Source organism: Aptenodytes patagonicus, chromosome 2 (genome assembly GCF_965638725.1).
Source record: "Aptenodytes patagonicus chromosome 2, bAptPat1.pri.cur, whole genome shotgun sequence".
In the NCBI taxonomy this organism is placed as follows: Eukaryota; Metazoa; Chordata; class Aves; order Sphenisciformes; family Spheniscidae; genus Aptenodytes; species Aptenodytes patagonicus.
In genome coordinates, this window is record NC_134950.1 from 133,274,962 (window position 1) to 133,297,002 (window position 22,041).

The 22,041-nt window shown below is 43.3% G+C and overlaps 1 protein-coding gene across 2 annotated transcripts in view; it reads right to left on the reverse strand.

Annotated features, from left to right (window-relative positions):
- Positions 1–5,242: 5,242 nt before the first annotated feature.
- The window catches only part of CREB5 (cAMP responsive element binding protein 5), a 258,710-nt gene continuing 241,911 nt past the window's right edge, over positions 5,243–22,041 (reverse strand). For both annotated transcript variants that reach the window (XM_076331268.1, XM_076331269.1), the window contains 4 exons: positions 16,216–16,539; positions 9,187–9,414; positions 8,060–8,168; positions 5,243–6,891 (listed from right to left, as the gene is read on the reverse strand). In XM_076331268.1, coding sequence (XP_076187383.1) covers positions 6,728–6,891; positions 8,060–8,168; positions 9,187–9,414; positions 16,216–16,539 — 825 coding nt within the window. In that variant the 3' untranslated portion in view covers positions 5,243–6,727. The remainder of the gene's footprint in view (positions 6,892–8,059; positions 8,169–9,186; positions 9,415–16,215; positions 16,540–22,041) is intronic.

Here is a 22,041-nt window from a genome sequence, read left to right on the forward strand (position 1 = left end):
CTCAGATTTTGGGGGAGATGAGGGATGCAGCTCAGAATAGAAATCGCTGAAGAGTAGCTTGGTTTATTTGCAGGAGTTATCCGTACCGTAAAGTGTTTGGGGTATAGACACAGCCAAACTACTGGAACTATTTGTATTTGAGTGCTTTATTATATTGGAATTGCGGTGATATTATTAACATTTGTACAAATGCACAAAATTCCTGTCTCTTCTAGCTAGAAAGAGATGTAAAAATCTGACCTAGTTGAACAGTCTCAATGAACTCATTGTCCATTTGTAACAATAATGGGTTCACAATGCAACAAAAAGCTTAACATAAAATTAAACATATTAAATGCTGCAGCAAGTATTTACACTTATGTACCAAAAAAAAAAAAAAAATTATCTCCCTCCAGTAAGGAAGGTGGTTGCTTACAGAATAAAACAAACAGACAAACAAACACAAAACCTTTGCATACCATACAAACAACCTCAAGCCCAAAACTTACTGTGACAGCACCTTTTTTTAATATAATATATATATATTTATATATAAACTTCGATAGTTTAGGCTTACTCCAAGCAGTGCTAAAAGTTCCTTAAAACCAGGACAACGACAATAGTCCAAAGAAGCAACGTTCACCGATGAGTGCTACCCAGTGTTTGAACGGAGCTGTTAGAGGGAGGGGTACAGAGCTCAGGGCCCTGGGCTGGGAAACACTCGGGTCCCAATGACAAAGTCCCTGGCAAAACTCTCAGTGGCAATTATTCTTATTCAGAAGAGCGAATACACCTTTTGTGCAAAATATTTTGTCTTTTGGAAGCATGGTAAAGGTTGTCTCTGACAGGGGTCTCTTTGCAATCTCAGCTCCGAGGGGTGGGGAAAAAATTTCTCTGGAATTTCCTAAATTCCAGCAAGGAAAACATTTCCCTTGAAATGCCCTATCAGCCCTCCCCCCTCTCTCGCTTCCTGACATTGCAGCAGTTTCGGCAAAGCCAGAAGGAGCTTTCAGTCTTCATTCAGAAGGCTGTCGCACAGATTTTTAGTCAAAAAAGAGATTTGGGTCTAAGAGTCTCACGGCATCAGATTGCATGATGTTACGGGGGGCTTCGGGAGCAGTTCCACCAGGTGAAACTTAACATCACTACCATTTAATTTGCATAAATATAGAACTGGAGATCCTGAATCCCAGGTATTACACATCATTGGTCTAAATATAGTGAGTTGCAATTATTGATTCCAGTCCAAGGAGAGCCTGGGAAAGGATCAGATTTCCACTTAGAGAATCAATCTTGTGAGTGAGTGTGTGTGAACACTGACATTTTTGGCCTCATGCAGTTTAGGATTTGCTATAAAGTAATTCTGAAAGCTATGGAAAACCAATGATGGTAAGCAATTTAGCTCTTAAGTGTAAAGCCACTGATAAAACTGAGATAACTGTAAGCACTGAAAAAAAAGAGGTTACAGCTGTAAACAGTCTCTTTTGTCTTTGCAGTAAGATGATTATTTCAGATGATGAAAAATTGAACAATTTTTTTTTTTGGCATTCAGATCACTTGAGATTTTATTGCTTTTGTTTGTCCTTAGAAGTTTTTAGTCGCTTATTTTTTTTTTTTTAAAGGTGCTGTCCCTAGTCAAGTTATAAGGCAACATATTTTATTGATTCAGAACTCTAATACATAGTATGGCCACTGTTATCACTGCAGCTTCGCAGCTACCATGGGTTGGACAACAGTCAAAGTGCATGACAATGCACAACAGAGCCAGTCTCCTGACCTTACGATATACAGGACACTTTGGTTCTCGGGATGAGAGATTATAAATGTAGCTTAGATGCTGCCTCACACACTTTGCATAATAAAACATTTATATGCTGTCATGAAGAGGGTGTAAAGTCTAAGTCACACTGCAGACTGGCTGTTCTCAGCTTCTCCGTTCGGGCAGGTGTGAGAGACAAGTTGTAGATATGCCACCAGTGAAAGCATATAAATGTATCTGGTGCAAACGTTTTACAAGAGTATTTATAAATGATTCAACAAGGGAGAGCAAGAAAGAGAGTGAGAGCTAAAGTGCAATTTTAAAATAATATAAATAATTGAAACTTAGAAATAAGATACTAATTAGTTGTAACTGGTTTTGTTTTATAGGCACAGTTTAGTTTTTATGTCTACAGATCAATCTTTTTCTCTTCTTCCCCCTCCAGTAATTTTCTCTGATGTATAATGGAGTTTCAATGGTCTAAATCTAAGGAACACTGCTTAGTAAGAGGACAGAAGAGGCAATGATAAGGCAGTATAGTGCAACTCACTATGTGATATTAGAAAAGAAATAAGGATGGGGTTAGATCTTCCGTAGTGATGTATAAAATCAGCCTTAAAAAAAAAAAGAGGAAAAAAAAAAGACAGGCTTTCCAGTTATATGTTGACCCATGCTTTCTAAAACGAGAGAGCACATTTTCCAATACAAAGGAAACAACTGAAGGTTCATAATTGGTTTTGTTGTTACCGAAAAAAAAAAGAAAAAAGAAAAAAGAAAAAAGCAGATGCTGCTTTAAGGAAAACATTTAATTCTAGGAATTTCTGTACAACTGACCTCAGCAAGCTTTTCCATCTTAGATGGATGACTTCTGCTTGAGACCCTGAAAGATTAAGATGCACACACACCTAGAGTAGTTTATTGCAAAACTAATATTGTAACTTAAAAAAAACAAACAAACAGATTCTGTACAAGAATACTGTTCAAATGGAATGTGTTAAAATAACATTTATTAATAAATACTTTATAAAATTCTATGTGAATACTAAATTAATAGATTCCTGTTTTAAAATTGCTTTGGTCCTCATGAATTTTCATAAATTCACTCTATACGCTTTTTTTTTAAAAAAGGTATTAGCTGCTAAAAAGCACATTTTGCCTAAACTAAAAGGCTAGTTTTCAACACTAAATATTGTTGCTTAAAAAAATATGAATCCTCAAAATTTGGGCATTTAACAACAGTTATAGCTGGCTTGTTAGTTAACAGGACAGAGTCAGTTAACACACTAAATCCACACGCACTGAGGCACTGAACCATTGACTTTCCACTATTCAGAAGATGGGCAGCAGACATTTAGCTTCGTAGCAGGAATTAACTCCCAACAGTGTGAAATTCTCCATAAATCATCATCATCATCATCGTCGTCCTTATAAAACACACCATGATAGCACACAAACTACTTGTCTCCCACAGGCAGCGTTATGAATATGGCTTGCATAAATTGACTTGGGGAGGGGGGACTGGGGATGAAGGAGCCGGATCACAGCATCATTTTTTTCCGATCGAAGTATTGCAGTTGTCCGTGGCTGAGATTTCCAACGTGCTTCCGATGTCGTGCGACGAGAGGTGCCGTCCACAGAAATGCCTCCTCCTGAGCGAGGTGCTGGCCGAGGCTCGCTGCCCTCCAAGTGCCCAGGAGAGCGGGCGAGGGAAGCGCTCCGAGTCGTCTGCCGGCAGCGGGACGGGGCACGGAGCCTGTCGAGCCCAGCAACGGGCTGGATTTGCGGGGCAGGAGGAAAGCGGAGCAGTCTCCAGTAGTAGCTCGTGGAAAAGCAGGATTTCTCCTTGACGGAAAGAGCCCGGGAAGTGCATTTAGAGTGACGTGCTTAGGAAGAGGCTGTTGCCACCGACCGCGCAGCAGAGGGACATCCCGGGGACAGAGGGGCCGGGGCTTCTCCCGCAGCCCTTGCTCAGGCAGCCTCCGGTGCCCGGCCGGACCGGCAGCTTGAGGAAAGGCTGCAGGATCACTCCCCTAGAAAACAAGAGCATTTTAATGTGGAAGCGAATCTGATGAATAATATAAGGTGCCTGGTACGGTTGGTCCTTTTACCGATGATATAGCCGATATAAATATGCTGCGTGTTGTCTTGGCCTGTGAACCTGCGACAGAGTTACAAGAAGCAATAGCAAATAGCTTTTCATCCTTTACTTATTTCCACATCACTAGCAAGGATTATACCTAAAGGCCAATAGTATAGAGAGGAGACATTTCATTGTAATTATACATTTAGGCCAACATGTGTGGTTGGCTTGCCTAGTTAGCATTAAAAAAAGAAATAATTGAGCTATATATAATACACATCAGTCAAACTGTCAAGTTGCTGAATTTAACAAAACTTAGGCAAGGTTTTTGTATTTTTTTCTTTTTTTTTTTTTCTTTTTAATGTAGAGGCTTTCAGTTTAACAGCTAAATATTTTAATTGAGGAGACTGAATAAAATGAAGCTAAACCGTAATTCTAGTGCAGTGTAGCTCAACTGGGTATTCTAATATTACCAACAACTTTGATTTTTAATGTATTTAAGTGCTACCCATATAGAGGGAAAGTTTTTTAAATTAACCCTGCGATGGCATTTTCTTTTTCATGGTGAATGATGAAATTCAGACACAGGGGAAATGCTTATTTGGGTTTTTTTACATAGTGGATACTCAGCTGGAACATTTTGCTCGACTGCATATTTGAAAAAAGTTCCCTTGGGAGCCGTGATGAAGTAAAACCATTTAGCTATTACAACTGGAGGTTAAAAAAAATTATAGATTCAGTATTTAAAACACTTTAAAAGTATATGTTTGTCTAAAATATAATAGAAAATCCTTTACATTTGTATTTTTTCGTAATTTTTTTTGGTTCTTAGACTATATAATCAAGTCAAGATTTACACTGTACATTAAAAATCTTCTCCTTTTGAAAGTATTTGCATAAATGGAAAGCGAGCTGTTAAAGAATACTGATAAAAAGTTAGCTACCAAGATAAGAACTAATTTGGAAATGAATGATCCTCAGAATTCTGCTTTCCCTTCCAGGCAGGCCCTGCTCCTTACAGTGCCTCACGCTTCAGTTGTTTCACTCTCCCTCCCGCACGGAGAAGAGCCACCCTTTTAAAACCCACAACTCCTCTGAAAACCAAAGACACGGCCTTTGAGGAGGAGAACTTCACTTCAGAACAAAGTGTGTTCAGGGCTGGAGGATTTGCCAGGAATAACGTGAATTAGCTTTTGCTATTAAAGATGCAGCTCAAAATGTCTGAACATTTATCACCAGCTCGGAGCCTGCTTCCCGGGTAAGCAGCGGGAGGTTTTGCCGCTGACAGATTTGAGAGCAAAATCAGGTCCCAATATACGGCAAGGCAGTGTAATTAACTGGCATCATCTCCGTCTGATTTTCCCATCAATCACTGGTACCACTCGGGGATGCAAATCAGTCGCACTGAGGGGCAGGCCCAGAGTCCAAACAAAAACCTTAATTGTGGCATAAGGCTCTCTCCCAGACCTTCTTTGCAGGACTGAATTTTATCCAGAGTACAGTGGGATTTGCCATTCTTGCAGCACTTTTTAGCGGCTGCATGCCTTCTAAAAATTATTTAGCGTCCTGATGAGACAATTCCTTACCCGCAGTAAACAGGCGTTAAGTGCCATTAAAGTCAGTGAAGCTACACTGCTGTCTGCCAGCTCAGGATCGGTCTGTGGATGCTTAAAGTAATGCCTGCAGAGAGCAGGTCTTTCCCTGGGAATTAAAAATGGCATTTTTCCAACTGGTCAGAACCGTTATGATGATTTATTTCTCATTTATAGCCCATGAAACCTGAGGCTGTTAGCTTTCGGTGCTAGAACAACGTAACCGGGTTACGGAACAGAACTTTTCCGAATTATTATATACTACATGGTTTTTTCTATGTTAACAACTGGCAGTGCAAAAGAATTGCTGTGATTCTCAGGTGTTGCTCGCTACGCCTGTACCGTGCCACAGAAGCTTACAGGGCTGCTAGCATCAACACAGCTGGCTCTCAATCCTGCTTCACCTGGGGCTGCACTGCTTTCGCCTCTCGCTGTTTATTAAAAACACTAAATCAGGAGCATTTCTGTTTTTTAAAAGCCAAACGCTCAGCACAGCCCAGCTGCGGGTGAAGAGCTAGTGAAAGCAGCAGCCGCGCTGACAGATTTTAGGTGGGCTTGAAGTTTTTGCTTGTTCATCACCGTTCTTCGAGAAAAAGAGAGGGAAGCGAGAAAGCCTTGGAATGAATAAAAGCAGGGAAAAAAAGCTGAGGGATGAAAAGGGTTTGGGAAGGGAAAAGGAAGGTGTAAGAATAACTGGAGGCAAAAAAGGGCAGGGTAGGAGAGAGAGGAGAAGGGGGAGGGCTAGATGAAAGAGCACGTTATTTGGGCTTGATTTTGTCCTGATAGCCACGTCCTATATAACCGCTTTGAAAGAGGCTCTGAATGCAAGACGGGGTCTGCTGATAGCACAACGCTAACTCATTTTTTATTATGTTGTCAGCAGATGCCCTCTCTCTATATTTATAGCCTAATTACTCCTAGTTACCTACATATGACTCTGTTTAATACTTTTCATGCCTCACGTTGGCTAACAAGCTGCAGTTTAACACAACTCCGTATTTCTGAGGCTTCAGGCTAGATTGGTGAGAAGGAAACGTGACTATGTACAGAAACAGTTAGGTTTATAAACAAGTAACTGGTACCAAAAAAACTGGAGAAAGCACCAAAGCATTTCTCAAGCTGATAGCATATTAATTGCATAACTCCCTTTTATGTAACTAAGTATAAAAGACATTTTAATAACTATAAAAATGAAAGCCAGAGTCTTTCAAGAACTGAGGAATCTTCCAGGCTTGAGTTACGGTTGCAAATGTTCTTAGCACAGAGGACGCTTTGATACGCTACCACACTCCCCTAGCAGTTTCTGATCAACCACTTTTAAAGGATGGGGTTGATGTCTGTTCTGTGGCTGGCGAGCTGGGTGAGAGTGGAGCTTCCCACGACGTCACTGACGGAGGAGGAGGTCGTGATGGTGTTGTGCTGGATGACTTGCTGCTGGGAGCAAGCTGGGACCGGGCTCGCAGGAGGACTGCTCTCGGGACCTGGGAAGGGGATGAGGGGACAGAGACAACACATGTTCAATTATCCATCTGAGTAATAAGCCCAGGCTGGGTGACACTCCTGGAAAAGGGATGTACTACTACGGCAGCAATCCTAACAACCAGAGGCATGCACAAGTCCCAGGATTTCAAAATACACAGTTATCCAACACTGTCTGTCTTCTGCTCTTTTGCAGTTTTTGTTATATTTTTTAAGCCAGCTTCTCTGATATCAGCCTGACTTCAGGAGCTGGGACCTTGAAAAAAGTCCAAGACCTTAATGATTATGAAACCAATGTCAGGATAAAAAGTCCGATATCTTAAGGTCTATAAAATCAGCTGGGATGCTTAAATGCTTTATTCGCTCCAGCAGGAATCAAAACTAGAGTGCAGTGCACTGCAGCACAGAAAATCTAATTCAAGCACCAGTTGATAGGCATGTAATGCAATTATGTATTTTTTTCTTTGAGTACTGTTAAAGAGCCAGATGCATAGTGATGCAGAGGAGACAGAAATGAGCTCTATTTTAAGAAAATGCCACAATTTAGCAAATACTAACCCTGAGGCTCTTCTGAGCCGTTCTAAAGCCAAGCAAAGAATTTGTCCCTAAATTACCACACTCATAAAATGCATCAACTAGACAGAATGGATTCAATATCTCCATTAGATGAGATTTTTTGAAAAAAATGAAAGATAAGAGTTAAAAAAGAGTTAACAAACCTTGAAAACCTGCGCCACGCCTGGTCTGCACCACTGTCAGAGCACAGTACCATTTTCGCTGGAGGGGACTGTAATGTTTTCCTTTTTAACTTTCCTTTTGAGAGTTATTTTAAGGTGCTGGCAGTGCTGTGCCCAGGAGGACTCTTGCAGGTTTGGAGCTGTGAGTTCAAGCGGGATCCTCCACAGGGGAGCGAGCGTCCATCCGTGTGCATCTCCTTGCCGAAGGGAGGGGTGGGGAAGGCTAGCTCTGCTGTGTGGGATGCAAACCAGGGCTTTTTTGGTTTTGAGCGGGGCTGGATAAATAAGGGCAGGAGATTGGATGGCTCGGATGATGTTTGAGAAGACAGGTTCAAGTGAGAATATGGCCAAGAAGGGGTTCTGGAGGGAAGAATTAGAAACTTTGCTTTCCTGTGAGGAGTGTGGAGACAGTGCAAACGTATCAGCTACTTACTTAGATATCCTTGCGATTCTTTCTGCATAGCTGTTATCGGACAGTCTTTATGTGTTAACAATAACTGTTTCAGCTGTGCTACCTCATTTTTCAGCATGGAAACCTCGTTCTAGAAAAGAAAGAGAGGGTTTGGTTTGCCACAAAGCTTAAACCAGGCTCTTCTGCAAAGTTTAAACCCAAGAACACAGACACTGCTCCACAACTTCAGAAGAACTGAGCAAAAATGGCACTCGGTGCTCGTGTGCTGGGTTTATGCTAACGTTTGTCCATGACGTTATTTTATAACTTCTTCTGAAGGCAATTTGGCTTCCAGATTTGATGACATAAACTGACAAGCGAACTAGCCCTTCACAGCACCAGAGATACTTTAGGCAGTGTTTTAATCCGCTCGGGAAATACTCTGGCTCTCTGCATCAGGATGGGGGCCAGACCTGTGGGGGGAAATGGCAGCCGGCCACGCTGGGCAGCGTGGTGGCAGGGCTGCTGTCACCTACAGCATGTCACCTACGGCTCCGCTACGGCCGGCGCCTGGGTGCTGCTCACACCTCTGTGCTTTGGGGGAGTGCCATTACGCGAATGGCCTTTCTGCTCTTGGCAGCACAAAGGCACACCTCTGGATGGGGCAGAAGTACTGTGCCCACTGTAAGAAGGGCACCACCCTAAGGGGGGCTTTTATTGTATTAATTTAGGGTATTTTCATCCAACCACTTCATTCTTTTCCTTACTGGTAGACTGATCTATTTACGCTCCTATCTCAATGGCTTTGAATGAGGGTTTAGCTACATGCCCTGCTCTGAAAAAGTCTTTCACAGACGAGTTAATGGCACTTCCAAAAAAAATCCCCACAAAAAACGGTGACAAGAAAAGAAAATAAATACAACTCCGTCTAGCGAAGGCTTCTAAATCCCAAGACAGCTTTTTCCTGGCTTATCCCACTAAAATGCAATTATTTCTTTAATTGAAGCACACACATCTTGATTAATCGACTTTGATTGTGCCTGTGCTCCTGCTAGGAGCCGGCTGCGCTGAGGCAAACCCGAAGGCAGCAAAGGCCCGCCGGCACCACCAGCCCCTCTGAGCACAAAGAGCCCCTCTGTGTCCTCGGGGGTGCAGACAGTGGCTCGCACCTGAAGCTGCATGTTTGTCTGGGTGAGCTCTTCTGCTTTCTTTTCCAGTGACATCACCCAGACCTTCCTCTTCTGTCTGCAGCGCGTGGCGGCGGCTCGGTTCCTTTCCAGAAATTTCCGCCTCCTCTCATCCGGGTCTTCGTCCACTACTCTCCTCCGGCGACCTCCGGTCGGCTGCGGTGGCTGTATCGTCTGCGTGGGCTGCATCTGCTGTGCTGCCGGTGAAACCTGGCGGGCAAGAAGAGGTTTGGCAGGGAGTGACGAGGGGGGAAAGTTACGGAGGGGGATGCTGAAAGGGGAAGGGAAACCTCACACGCTCGTCCTGCTCCCCAGCGAGGTCTGCAACAGGCGCAAGTCGAAAGGCTGGACCAGATGCCACTGAAATTAGCTGCTGGCAGACCCTTGCCGTGGTCAAAGGGGAGATATTTTTGAAATGATCCTCTGAATATTAGTAGGGAAAATATTTTTCCCCTTACAGTTATTAAAAACATTTCACTTCGGTACTTTCTCTGCCACCACCTATTTCAAACCTGAAATGTCAAGTTTGTCTCAGCAACTGTTTTAATCAAAGCAGAAGACTGTAGGGGCCTTATTTCTGTCTCTCTTTTTCTTTCTTTTTTTCTAAATTGCCTCAAAAATTTTAGGACATTTCTATTTCACAGGCTCCTCCATCTCTCTCTCACGCTTTACCACCTCTGGAGATGGGAGCTGCAGCGCTCTTTGCACCTGAGTGAAGCTGGGAAGCCATGGGCTGGGATTGTGGAAGGCCAGCAGACCTCAGTGCCCCTCACCTGGGGGCAAAAAAAAGGATTTAGGTACCTGAACTCAAACTTGCATTTTGGTATCCCTGCAGTGCGTGGAGAAGGGATATTCCCCTTCTCAGGCATTCCCATTTGACCCCCGTGGATGCTGTACTCCCTTTTTCTCAGCAACCTGGCTTTGACAGCAGAGGCACACCAGATCCAGTCCAGCTGCTACGGGAACTATGGTAAAATATCTATTTATGCTTTTTCAAGTGCAGGAGAGTATTGATCATGCTCCCGAGAGTAACTGGCCCATGCCATTACAGAAAAGGTGCGTGGTGGGGGCAGCCCCATGTAGTCTGTGCTCTGACTCCTGGGCGGATGAAACACATGACCACGTCCCTCTCAGGAGGCAGCATCAGACTTAATGTTCAGCTGCCTGGGAATAGCCAGCCTTTGGATTGCTTTCCTGCCTCTCTGTGGCGCCCACACCACGGAGCTCCAGACTGTGCTCGGGGCTCGGGAGCCTGACCCATGGGTCCCATTGCTCGCGCGCGGCGGGAACCGCTGCTGCTGCTCATGTTGCTGCTGCCGCTCACGTTGCTGCCGCTGCTCCGGCACAGTCTGGAACAGTCTGGAAACCTGAACTGTTGACTCAAAATTAACCCTCTTGTTCTGGCAAAGGCCCAAACCTCCAAGGTGCTTCCTTTTGACTCCAGGGAGTGGACGTACTCAGCACTTTGTCAGACTAAGCCCTGAATTTCAATTGCGGCAATTAACATGTGTTTGCCTAACACCTCTGTCTGTCTCAATTAAAATGATACTATCGTCTTGCAAGGTCGCTTTTCTGTCTAGAATCTCGCCACAAACTGCGAAGAAGAGTTTGCTCCCTCCCGCAGCTGACTTGTGTCAATTAAAGTGGCAATTTTATGTATAATTATTCTGTGCATCTGATAATGCTTTTTGCATAAAGCTGAATTTATTCCCAGCTTTGTGTTGCACAGTCAGGGAATCTCTCTCGCAGGAGCAGAAAACGTTTTTAAAAAAATAACCTTCTAAAAATAAATAAGCCACCCTGCACATTCTGACTGATTTTTAAAATTTCAGCTTGTATTAAGTCCATATGTTCACTGGTAAAATCTCCAACCCTCTGTCCACACCGGGGGTTGGAGTGCCAGGGCTACGGCAGCTGCAGAGGCTGCAGCCGCCCGTGCCGCACAGGGTCACCAGCCAGCGCCATGCAGGACCGCCAGCCGCTGTCCCTGTCCCCGCCAGCATCCCCAGACTGCCTCCGGGAGATCGCTGCTGAGGGATGCCAGCTGCTTCCCGTCCACCAGGGCCGGGCACGCTGCCTCTTTAGCAAGATGTCTGAGTGTGGAGGCCTCTGGGATCCTTTTAACGTCAACATCTCATCAAAGGCCTTTCATTTTCTCACATACAACACCTTTCGGGACTTCAAAGATTTGTTATTTATGTTTCTGGACACCAAAAGCTTTCCTTATCCCATTTCTCTCCTTTTTCATCCAGCATTAAAAATTCTTGTTTCTTAAGTCTCCCAGTTGGGTCTGCTACACAGGCAGAAAAAGGTAAATATAGATTTCTTTTTTTTCTCTTTCCCCTCACATGGTCATTTTGTCCCGAATAACTAGTGAGTCATTTTGTTTTCAGAATGTAGCAGTCAGTCTTTGGGCAGTCAGAGCGCATTTTCAGAACAACAAAATCTTCTCTCTATCGCTGGCAGATATTAATTATAAAGGTTGCCATTACATCACTAATAATGTCACGTGGGATAATTAACTGACGCTTACTAGATAGCTCTTAACCCTGAAATCTGTTAGGTTACATCTTAGTAACTGTCTAAGCATCATTCTCTAGCAGGATTTCGCTGCCCTGCCTAGGGACATAAGAAAGAAAATGAACATATATTAAAATTATGGTTAATATTTTTTTTTAGAGGATGCTAACCACGTATCCATAATGAAGACAAACGTAGGACAGCTAACAGAATAAAACAACATCCAAACCCCTACTCTGCTTAAGGTATCACTCTGGCAAGTTTGATATGAAGAAACGTTCATGGGACCAACACAAGAATGATAGTGTCATTTTTGTAGTAGTTGAGGCAACACAGCTACAACTTGATAAAATATCTCTCTTTCTCAGAAAGATACCTATCAGAAGGTGATTTCTACTTTTATCATTGATCCAACACTTCTCTCTGTTCTTTGCAACTTACTACAAAAGTAATACCCATTCATTCATTCTACGAAAGCATAATTCATTGGGCTCCTGTGTATCAAAATGGTAGCTGAAAAGCATGAAATTAATTCTGACATTACAGAAGGGTGTGGTGTAGAGTAACAACAGTCTTGGCACGGCAGCACACATCTCACAGCAGTGTGGACCATACTGTTATTTGGCAGGTGGTTTGGAATGGAAGAATCTGGTTCAGAAGAATAAGGAGGTTAATAATTAGTAAAATGCACCATAAAATTAATGTCTGCTGGAGCAATCTGACCCCCAAAGAGGCCACTAGCATGGGGACTATGGATGAGCTTAGAAAGTGGTTATTACTCAGCAAACCCTTCTTTTCTCCCCACTAATGCATCTGTTCAGAAATCACTATTGCCTTCGCACCATGGAAGCAAGTGTGCAGCAAGAGCTCTGCTGCCCAGGGCAGCCACTGACCCTAGGAGTCCCGCTTAGCCTCGTCAGCCATCACCCTCCGTTCCCATCCTCTTGGTGACACACCTATGGACAAGGTGAAGACCTCCTTGATCCCTGATGGGGACCGTTGCCTCCAGTGACATGCTGTGCACGGCAAAGCTCATCTGACTGCGGTCCTGGCTCGAGACTGGAATGAATCTGACATAGCTTTGTGGCCGCCAGTCAGCCCACCTACCCTGGTGCCCATATTTCTTCTTGTCCGCCTGCGAATCTTTTGGGGTGCCTAGCTAACGGGGAATACAAAGCACAAGAAGTTGAGGCTGTCCTAACTAGAATGACTCAAACCCATCTTCAGCAGCATGTAAGTTAAGGGGAAGAGGTGGACCCCTCTCAATCATCTACCAAAGGTCTTGGGAGTCTGGGGAGGTCCCTGCTGACTGAAAGCTAGCCAATGTTACTCCAATCTACAAAAAGGGCATAAGGGAAGACCCAGGGAACTACAGACCTGGAAAAATTATGGAGAAGATTATACTGGGTACTATTGAAAGACATTTAAAGAACAATGCAATCATCAGGCACAGTCAACATGGGTTCACAAAGGGAAAGTCCTGTTTAACTAATTAGATATCCTTCTATGATAAGGTCACCCGCCTAGTGGATGAAGGTAAGGTGGTGGATGGAGATTTTCTGGATTTTAGTAAGGCTTTTGATACTGTCCCTCACAGCATCCTTCTGGACAAGTTGTCCAACTGTGGAATGAGCGGGTTCACGGTGTGCTGGGTGAAGAACTGGCTGAAGAGCAGAGCTCAAAGGCTTGTAGTGAATGGGGCTACATCTGGCTGACAACCGGTCACCAGCGGTGTTCCTCAGAGATCAATTCTAGGGCCAGTTCTGTTCAATATATTTATCAATGATCTGGATGCAGGAGTTGAATGCACCATTAGGAAGTTTGCTGATGATACCAAACTGGGAGGTGCTGTCGACTCTCTTGAGGGACAAGAGGCCTTGCAGAGGGATCTAGATAGACTGGAGCATTGGGCTATGATTAATGGGATGAAATTTCACAAGTTGAAATGCTGGATTCTGCACCTAGGACGGAATAACGCCAGGCAGAAGTATAAATTGGGAGAGGAGTGGCTGGAGAGCAGCCCTGCAGAAAGGGATCTGGGGGTGCTGGTCGACAGCAGGCTCAATATGAGTCAGCAGCGTGCCCTGGCAGCCAAGAGGGCAAACCGCACCCTGGGGTGCATCAAACACAGCATAACCAGCCAGTCAAAAGAGGTGATTATCCCGCTGTATTCAGCATTGGTGCGGCCTCACCTGGAGTACTGTGTGCAGTTCTGGGCCCCACCATTTAAGAAGGATGTGAAGGTCCTTGAATGCGTCCAGAGGAGGGCAACAAAGGTGGTGAAAGGGCTGGAAGGCATGCCCTGTGAGGAGCGGCTAAGGACTTTGGGTTTGTCTAGTTTGGAGAAAAGGAGGCTGAGGGGCGACGTCATTGCTCTCTACAGCATCCTGAGGAGGGGAAGCAGAGAGGGAGGTGGTGATCTCTTCTCCCTGGTATCCAGTGATAGGACGCGTGGGAATGGCTCAAAGCTGTGCGAGGGGAGGTTTAGACTGGACATTAGGAAGCATTTCTTTACCAAGAGGGTGGTCAAACACTGGAACAGGCTTCCTAGAGAGGTGGTCGATGCCCCAAGCCTGTCAGTGTTTAAGAGGCATTTGGACAATGCCCTTAATAACATGCTTTAACTTGGTCAGCCTTGAATTGGTCAGGCAGTTGAACTAGATGACCGTTGTAGGTCCCTTCCAACTGAAATAGTCTATTCTATTCTATAGGTGGCTGTAGCACACTGGCTCATTGGCTGATGTCTCATCCTTAAACTTGGGAGGTTTGTTTTCTCTTGTAGCTGTTCTCTCCTCACCTGTTAAAAGTGGTAATGTGGATGTTTTGCAGCGGTGCTCCGTACCGTGGTATCTGACTCTCTCACCTGCATTAACATGTTTATCCTCCCAACCTGTTGGTGAGGTGTCAGTACTATTACCCTTGTTCTAAAAGCCTCAGAGAGGTTAAGTGACTTCCTCCATCTCATCCATGGGGTCCTCAGTCTGCTAAGCACAACTTCATCCTTACTCTCTCATGGATCTCCAAGACAGCCATCAGGTTACTTTTGGTTTCTCTGTTATGAGAGAATGTCTTTTTATTGGAATTTTTAAACAACTCCAAGGAAAATAACTCATTAACAGATGGGAAAATAATTGAATTCACAAAGTAAAAACTGAACTAAACTTAGGAAAGCTCTGGACATCTTTTCACAGGGGAGTCTGCTGCTTTCTTATTTAGACTGTTTCTCTAAAGCTGACAATTCATTTTACATTAGCAAATGCTTTAGGGAAATCCCATGTGCTTGCAGCCTCTGCAATAATAAAGCTAGATGTTAGTAAATAGTTAATGTTGTGGGACACTGGGATGTCAGCCAAATCCTCTCATTTTCTTTAATGTTTTCTAAGAGCTTGTCTGAAAGGTATTTGCAAGCAACACAATACTTCACAGATTGAACTTCTTATGGCTGGCACTCCTCTTTGTCCTCATTCTATGCACTGCCCGCTTGTCCTCCTTAAATTTGCTCCCCTGACCTGACATGTTAACAGTCACTGGCCCCAGAGCTTTATTTTTCTTGTGCAATCCTATGCAGAAGCCTATCGTCTTAAGAGATTAATAGAATTCCTCTTAAAAATGACTCTGCTAAAGTCCGTGCTCACTAGTTCATTAGTTCAAGAAACATTCAGTTCAGATATTGAATTATCCAAATTGCTGAAGCCAATATACCTGGTCCAAAAATTGAGACCTTCATCTCATTCAATGGAGACCTTCACTTAGTTCTCACCACCTGAATCCAAACCAAAATTGCCTTCCTGGTTTAAACCTCTCTCCTTGGACCGGCTTCACCATCTTTTTCTCCTGTCACAACATCCACCAACTATTGCCCGCACTCCCAGCTAATCTTGGCTTTCTCTTATACTCTGCAGCTGGGGCCTGCTATCCCCTTCACAGGGTCTGGATCCTTTCTTCTTTTCCTCTAAGTCAATGTATCTTAACTTAAAGCTACCTCTACTACTTCCAGTCTTGAAAACACACCCACACCCACACCCACACCCACACCCACACCCACACCCACCAGTGCCATTTTACTTCACTAAAGTGAAGTGCTATGTATTTCTGCAGGTAGAACACATACAGCTCTTTAAATCTTGGCCTGAGAAGTTTAGGTTCAAGCACATCAAACAACATATATAATATGCTAATCTCCATAATATACCTCATCCATAAAAAGATACGTGGCAATTTGCAGAGCTCAGAGCACTGAAAAACCTTGGAGCTCCTTACTAAGTAAGATATGACAAATGTCTACCAAATTAAGCAACAAAACAAGTTGTTGCTTCACTCCATTTTCTGAATAAAGTTTGCGCTTCCCCACCACCGGTAGCGGACATTTATGAGTAGCCCGAGGGGCTTGTATTTAGCAAGACATGCGTGCAAGAAGAAACAATACAGGGATCAGGCTTTAACTCCACATAACAGCAAAACTCAGTGATGCAGCATGGCATGAAGGTCTACCTGTGCTTGTCCGCCTGAGTGCAGCGGGGGGTGCGGCGAGGTCTGGTGATGTGCCGGGTGCGCGTGAAGGTGCGAGTGGGAGTGGTGGTGGGGATGATTCTGCTGGTGATGAGGCTGAGGATGAGGATGGTGCGCCGGATGCTGGTGCTGATGTGGGTATGAGTGATGAGGTGGCAGTGTCTGGTGCTGATGAGGATGTGAGTGCATATGATGGTGTGGCGTCTGGTCCTGCCGTGAGCTCATCATTTCCATCATGTGGCCCATGGTGTTCATATTCCCGTTCGACATGGCGGCAGGATGATGAGTCAGCGCTGCCTTCAGTCTCTGGAACAGAACAAGGCAGAAAATTCAACATTCATACATGACGATCCAAGCAATCAGAATAAGATTTCTGCTGTTGTAGAAACAGTGCCTTGTCCTGTGTTTTCAGATTTATTTAGTTTTTTTCTTGCTGTTCCCTTGATAAAAGGCATCTTATTTCAGTTTGAGAAAGAACATATTCTTGGGCTTTAATCTAGTTTTCCACTGTAAATATATAAAGATATAAACATCTGAATTGAAATTTAACAGTTACACATTTCCTACTGTGCTGCTGAGGAAAAATAACTGGCTCTCATCCTTTTCTCTTTGGCCAGCTCAGTAGCGTTAGCTTCATCAAGCTTGTATTCTTGCAACTTTTAAAAAGGAAAGTCTGATTAAAATAAAGGTGAAACGAAGTTTCCCTCTTGGTTTTACTACAGATATTATTTAAAAGACTCATTGATAAATATATTGCATTGGCCTGGTCAACCTTTTCATCAGAAAGACAGGAAAATAATGAGGGTAGCCTCAACCTGATCTTCTTTCTTTGCTGGAAAGTTCAAACATCTGCTGTGTTGTTATCGCATGCTAATCCCTCTCTATGTTTTGTACTCCTCATGTTTTGTACTGTCGCTGGATTGGGCCCTGGAGTCCTGACCAGGGCAAAACTCTCCTTAATATCAATGGGATTCATTCAACTTTTACCTGAACACCACCAAAGGGCAATGGGAAGGGCTGCCACATTTTGGACTGCAGGATAGGGCCCTTGTGTACTAAAGCTACAGCTGAAATACAGAGAAAAAATGCAGGGCCATCCCAAAGCTGTGAGCCGTACTGGCATACAGGCATCTCACTGATGTCATCCTACCCTTGGACTACTGAAATCACCGGTGTCCTAGAAGAGTGTGCCAAAGGTAGAGCCTGACAGATGTCATCTAGGAGAAGGGCTCCTTCCAAACCCATGGAAACCTCCTTCGCAGCCATGGTTCTGCGTCTTGCTCAATGTAGAACATTCTTTACAGGCAGCCACCCAAGACCTCTTTACATTTTTAAAGAAGTCAGCGTAAGCTTGGTTTACTCTCAATAATGCAAGTAATTAGTCAGCAGAAAATGGTAAGATAAAAATGGAAGGAAGGAGGTCCACGGTATCACTTGATGCCAGACTAGCATGATCTGAATAACCCATCAACTAGCTCAGAATTCATTATCCTGTCAGAGGATATAATGAATAGCAGATAGCTCATCAGTAAGAGATGCCACCTATAGGACAGCCAGCAAGAAACAGCAGTGGTACGAGGAACAGAGGTGTGCCTTTCCCCATAGCAGTTATCTGTGGGTCACAGATGACGGTCAGAAGATCCTACAAGCCAACATGGCTAAAATCTGCCAGTGGAGGAGCAATTACCAGATTGAACTGCATTTTGGTTTTGTCTTTAAAGCAAAGAGAGTGACTGCCAGGACACTCAGAACCTATAGACGGGAATTTCAATCTACTTTATATTGAAATAACATCTGTCTGTGCAACTCCACTGCAAGGCCACAGGTAAAGCCTCCTATGTTCAAAGCTGCTACCCTAATGTGTTTGTGCACCTGGGAGTGAGGAAGAAACAAATTCTTAAGGAGAAAAAAAAAGAAAAATATTAGAGAAAAAAGAGAAGGTTGTGGAAGGCAAAAAGAAGTAGCAGGGTCAATTCAAAGTATCATCCTCAAATTTTTATATCCCACATGTTTTTGCAGATTTCATGAAGGTCATTCCACCGAGACACTCTAATAGATCCATTAATCCAAATTTGGTGGCTTTTTTCACTAACGATCAATTGGCTGAACAAGACTTTAAAAAAAAGAAAAGATACATTTGCAAAACACATCAGTGCCTCAGTTTGCGTGAAGGAAAACTAGACTGATGACTTCTAAGAAGTTTCCTTAAGAAAGCCTAGCAAACCATGACCGCATTACGGCATGTGTCACAACCTGACGATCGTCTCAAAAAGAGATCGAGGCAGCTATGGCAGCGAAGTTAAATACCTCCTTCCCTACCTCTAAAGTCAGAATGGAGCTCAATCTAACATCAATAGCAGTAACCCATCCTGGGTATAAAATGGAGGATTTGAGCAGCTGTCGTACTTAACGTTTCCGAATTCAAGCGCTACCCTGGTTACTGCAAGCAGCTCTTCACAATGCTCAGAATAATTGGTGTTACCCAGGAGTGTATTAGGAAAAATATGGAAAACAACACATGAATAAGTCAAGTCATTCTGCACGTCATTCTTCTTCAAAACTCGCTAAGACCTTTTTCATGGGGCTCAGCCACCACGCAGATCTAAGCCAAAGCACCAACAAAAGCTGTCGTAACTTCGTTTTCTGAATCAAAATGCAAAAAAACCCAAGCTCTCATTAGCCAGAAGTTTTGTGTGATGAATACCTAACAAAATCTACCAATGCTATATTTGTCAAAGACCTCTGAAACTGAACTACAGCATGTCTTATTCTAAACTGCAGACTTTCAAAGCCAAAAAAAAAAAAAGGAGGGAAAAACTTCATCTGCGAATAAACATTTTTTTTCAGCTGTAAAAACTGTGGCTTATTAGTGTGGCGCGACTTCAAGGAGAATAAATTATTTTGTTTTCTTTCCATAGCCCCTTCTACCACATCCATTTATTTGAGATAGCAAATCAAGAGAGACAGTGAGAGGTCTGACATGCAGCTGGTTTCAGTCAATAGGGGTCATTTCCATTTGGTCTGTGTATTTTACAAGCTCCTTGTTCACTGTTCCCAATGGGAGGGTGGGCCAGCTGCCCTGGATCCCAGTCCTGGTAAGAAACCAGCTCTCTACCTCATCCTGTCCCAGCGCAGCGACAGCCATCACCCGGCCCTCGCATCCCTTCAACTTCGTGCTTAGATCAGCTCCGCAGCAGCGAGAGCCCTGCCTGCACACGCACCCGGAGCAACATTTATCTTCCATTAACCAGTCGCTGCTGCCCATCAGAAACATTTGGGGAATGATAAACATTTTTTTTTTTTCGTTTGGTCTTCAGCGAGATCAATTGTTTTGGATGTTTTAGTTAGAGCACAGGGAGGGAAAATCACCAGAACTTGGTGAACTCTTTGCGTTGAGTATGTGTAGAGCAGGAAGGGCAGGCTGCATTTTTGTTATTGTTCTTTTTATGTGCGCTAATTGCAAACAGCTGTTTTAGTTTAGTGTCAAATAAAAAGCGATGGCGTCAAAAACTGAGCTTACTGGACTGACTACATTAGCAAATCCCCTCTAGAATGAAACGATAACCCAGGACCTGATCCCGCGGCCATTCAGTTTTTCAGGAACTGTGTGACTGACTTCACCAGAGCCTGCGGGTACCTGGCAGTTCACAAATTGGGGCTGAAACAGAGGACTCACTACTCAGATCTGCTCTCACCAAAACCCAAAATTTCTGCTAACCTCTGTGGCAGGTTTTTTTAGGGCACAATCCCTCTTCTCTCCCTTTTATAGCACAATTTTCAAAAAAATCCCCACCAACCTTAAGCCAAGAGGAAATGCAGGTGCTCATCTTACCTGGCTTTTGGCCCTTACTGATTGTTTTTATTATTTCATCAAAGTAACATAGTGACCAGCATCAGTTACAGCTGATTTCCACTTGATCATGACATTCCCATTAATGGCTGTCAGTGACACAGACGACATGAGAAATCTTTCACAGAGAACAGCCTGCTTTGCCTCTGATCAAGTGAATAAAGAAAATTCCCCTTGATCCTACAGGAAGCCAGAAGCACATAAACTCTCATCTTTGTTGGTTAGGAGGAAACAGAAACAGCGGATATTAGTGCTCCACAGGTATGAGTGTTGTGTTCCCTGTGCTATTGCTCATGGTAATGCCCCTAACTGACACATTTACTCTGAAGCCACCTCATTGAATGTCATATGAAGTTAACACCTCAAAGAAGTTATCATTGTACCTGGAATATCGGTGTTTTTGGAAACAGACAGTTTTCACAGTGCTTCCTCCATCTAAAGCCTGACATCATGGTGCAGTGAATTGCTTGATGTTTCCTTTTATCAACATAGATGGTAATTTATTTGCTGAACATCTTTGGGCAAACCCTAAGTCTGCCAAAAATGGGCTACAAGCATTTGAGATCATGAATGAAAAATATTATCAGCTTCCCTAACACTTCTGCAGTTCAGGATCTTGCTGCTTTCTAATTTTTTCTCTATCATGACATGTATTTCAAGATTGCTTTGGGTTTTGCACCACCTTTCTTTCTCCAAAATTGCTAGTGAAAAACAGACAGCACTTTTTTCAGTTTGTTAGAAGAAGAAGAAAAAAAAGATAAATAAAACTGTAAATTTGGAGGTTGCTTTTCCCACAACTAAAAACTCAAATAATTTGGGGGTTTTCATATGTATATAAATATTTATAATATTTATAGCATGTTATATTTATAGTACAACAGGCTATAAATATTATATGCCATAATCTGTATATGACAATAAACTACAACTTTCTCCCATTTATTCCTCTGTGAAGAAATGATAAAAATCTCCTCCAATTTTACAGATGTTATTACCTGAGTGGTCTGTGCTTGCATCAAACAATAAGCTATTATATCATCCAGCTGAATTTTAGGTTGGGACAGACATGGAGTGCTGGTTTTGAATAGGATTGAATTGTTCTGAATTGTTCTGCATTGCTGCACTCAGAAAAAAACCTCTCTTCCCCTTCTGGTCTGCATGCCCAAATCCCACTAAATTAGAGAAGAGACAAGACCAGCTGTAGTATCAGCTTAATGTCTGGTATATTCTTATCAGGAGATTATATCAGACCCCTACAGGCAGACGGAATATGATCTCAAAGATATTTTCTTGCACTAGTCCCTATTATACAGGAGTGTAATAAGTTCCCCACAGGTGATAGAAGAGACTAGAGAGGGGTGGGAAATCAGAAAACAACACAGACATCAAGCATCCCCACACATCTCCAATTAGGTAGCAACCTCAGGGTAAAAATCTTGATTAGCCAAACTTCATGGCAAGCATACCGTTGACTTCAGTGGCACTAATATTGTTTTCTCATCTGCGATGGTCAAGTTTTCTTTTTTACTCGTGCTCCTCTGAGCATCATACCCAAGATGAATACACAGAGTTAAGCCGGTGGCAGCTAAAGCTGCAAGCAGAACTTCACCCAGAGTATTTCAGAGCATCACACTGAGTTTTATCCAACTATGACTGTGGTGAGAGAACTTAAGCATGAATGTCACTCAGGTCTTTTATAGTTGGCTGCTTACAAGTATTTCACAGTGTAAATAACAGAAACCACTCTTCGCAAATGTTCCACTCACATTCATAAAAGCAAATCGGAGGCGATTCATCTCCAACCAATAAGTGAACTGCAGATACTTATGAGCACATTTCAGAGACTGGCGATTAGAAAGTCTCTGATGCCACATTAAATGCTTGCTCCTACATTTCTTGTGCAGTAAAATACAGTCCTGCATATTGACTGAAGGAGGAGTGAGGTGTGCAAAGGACAT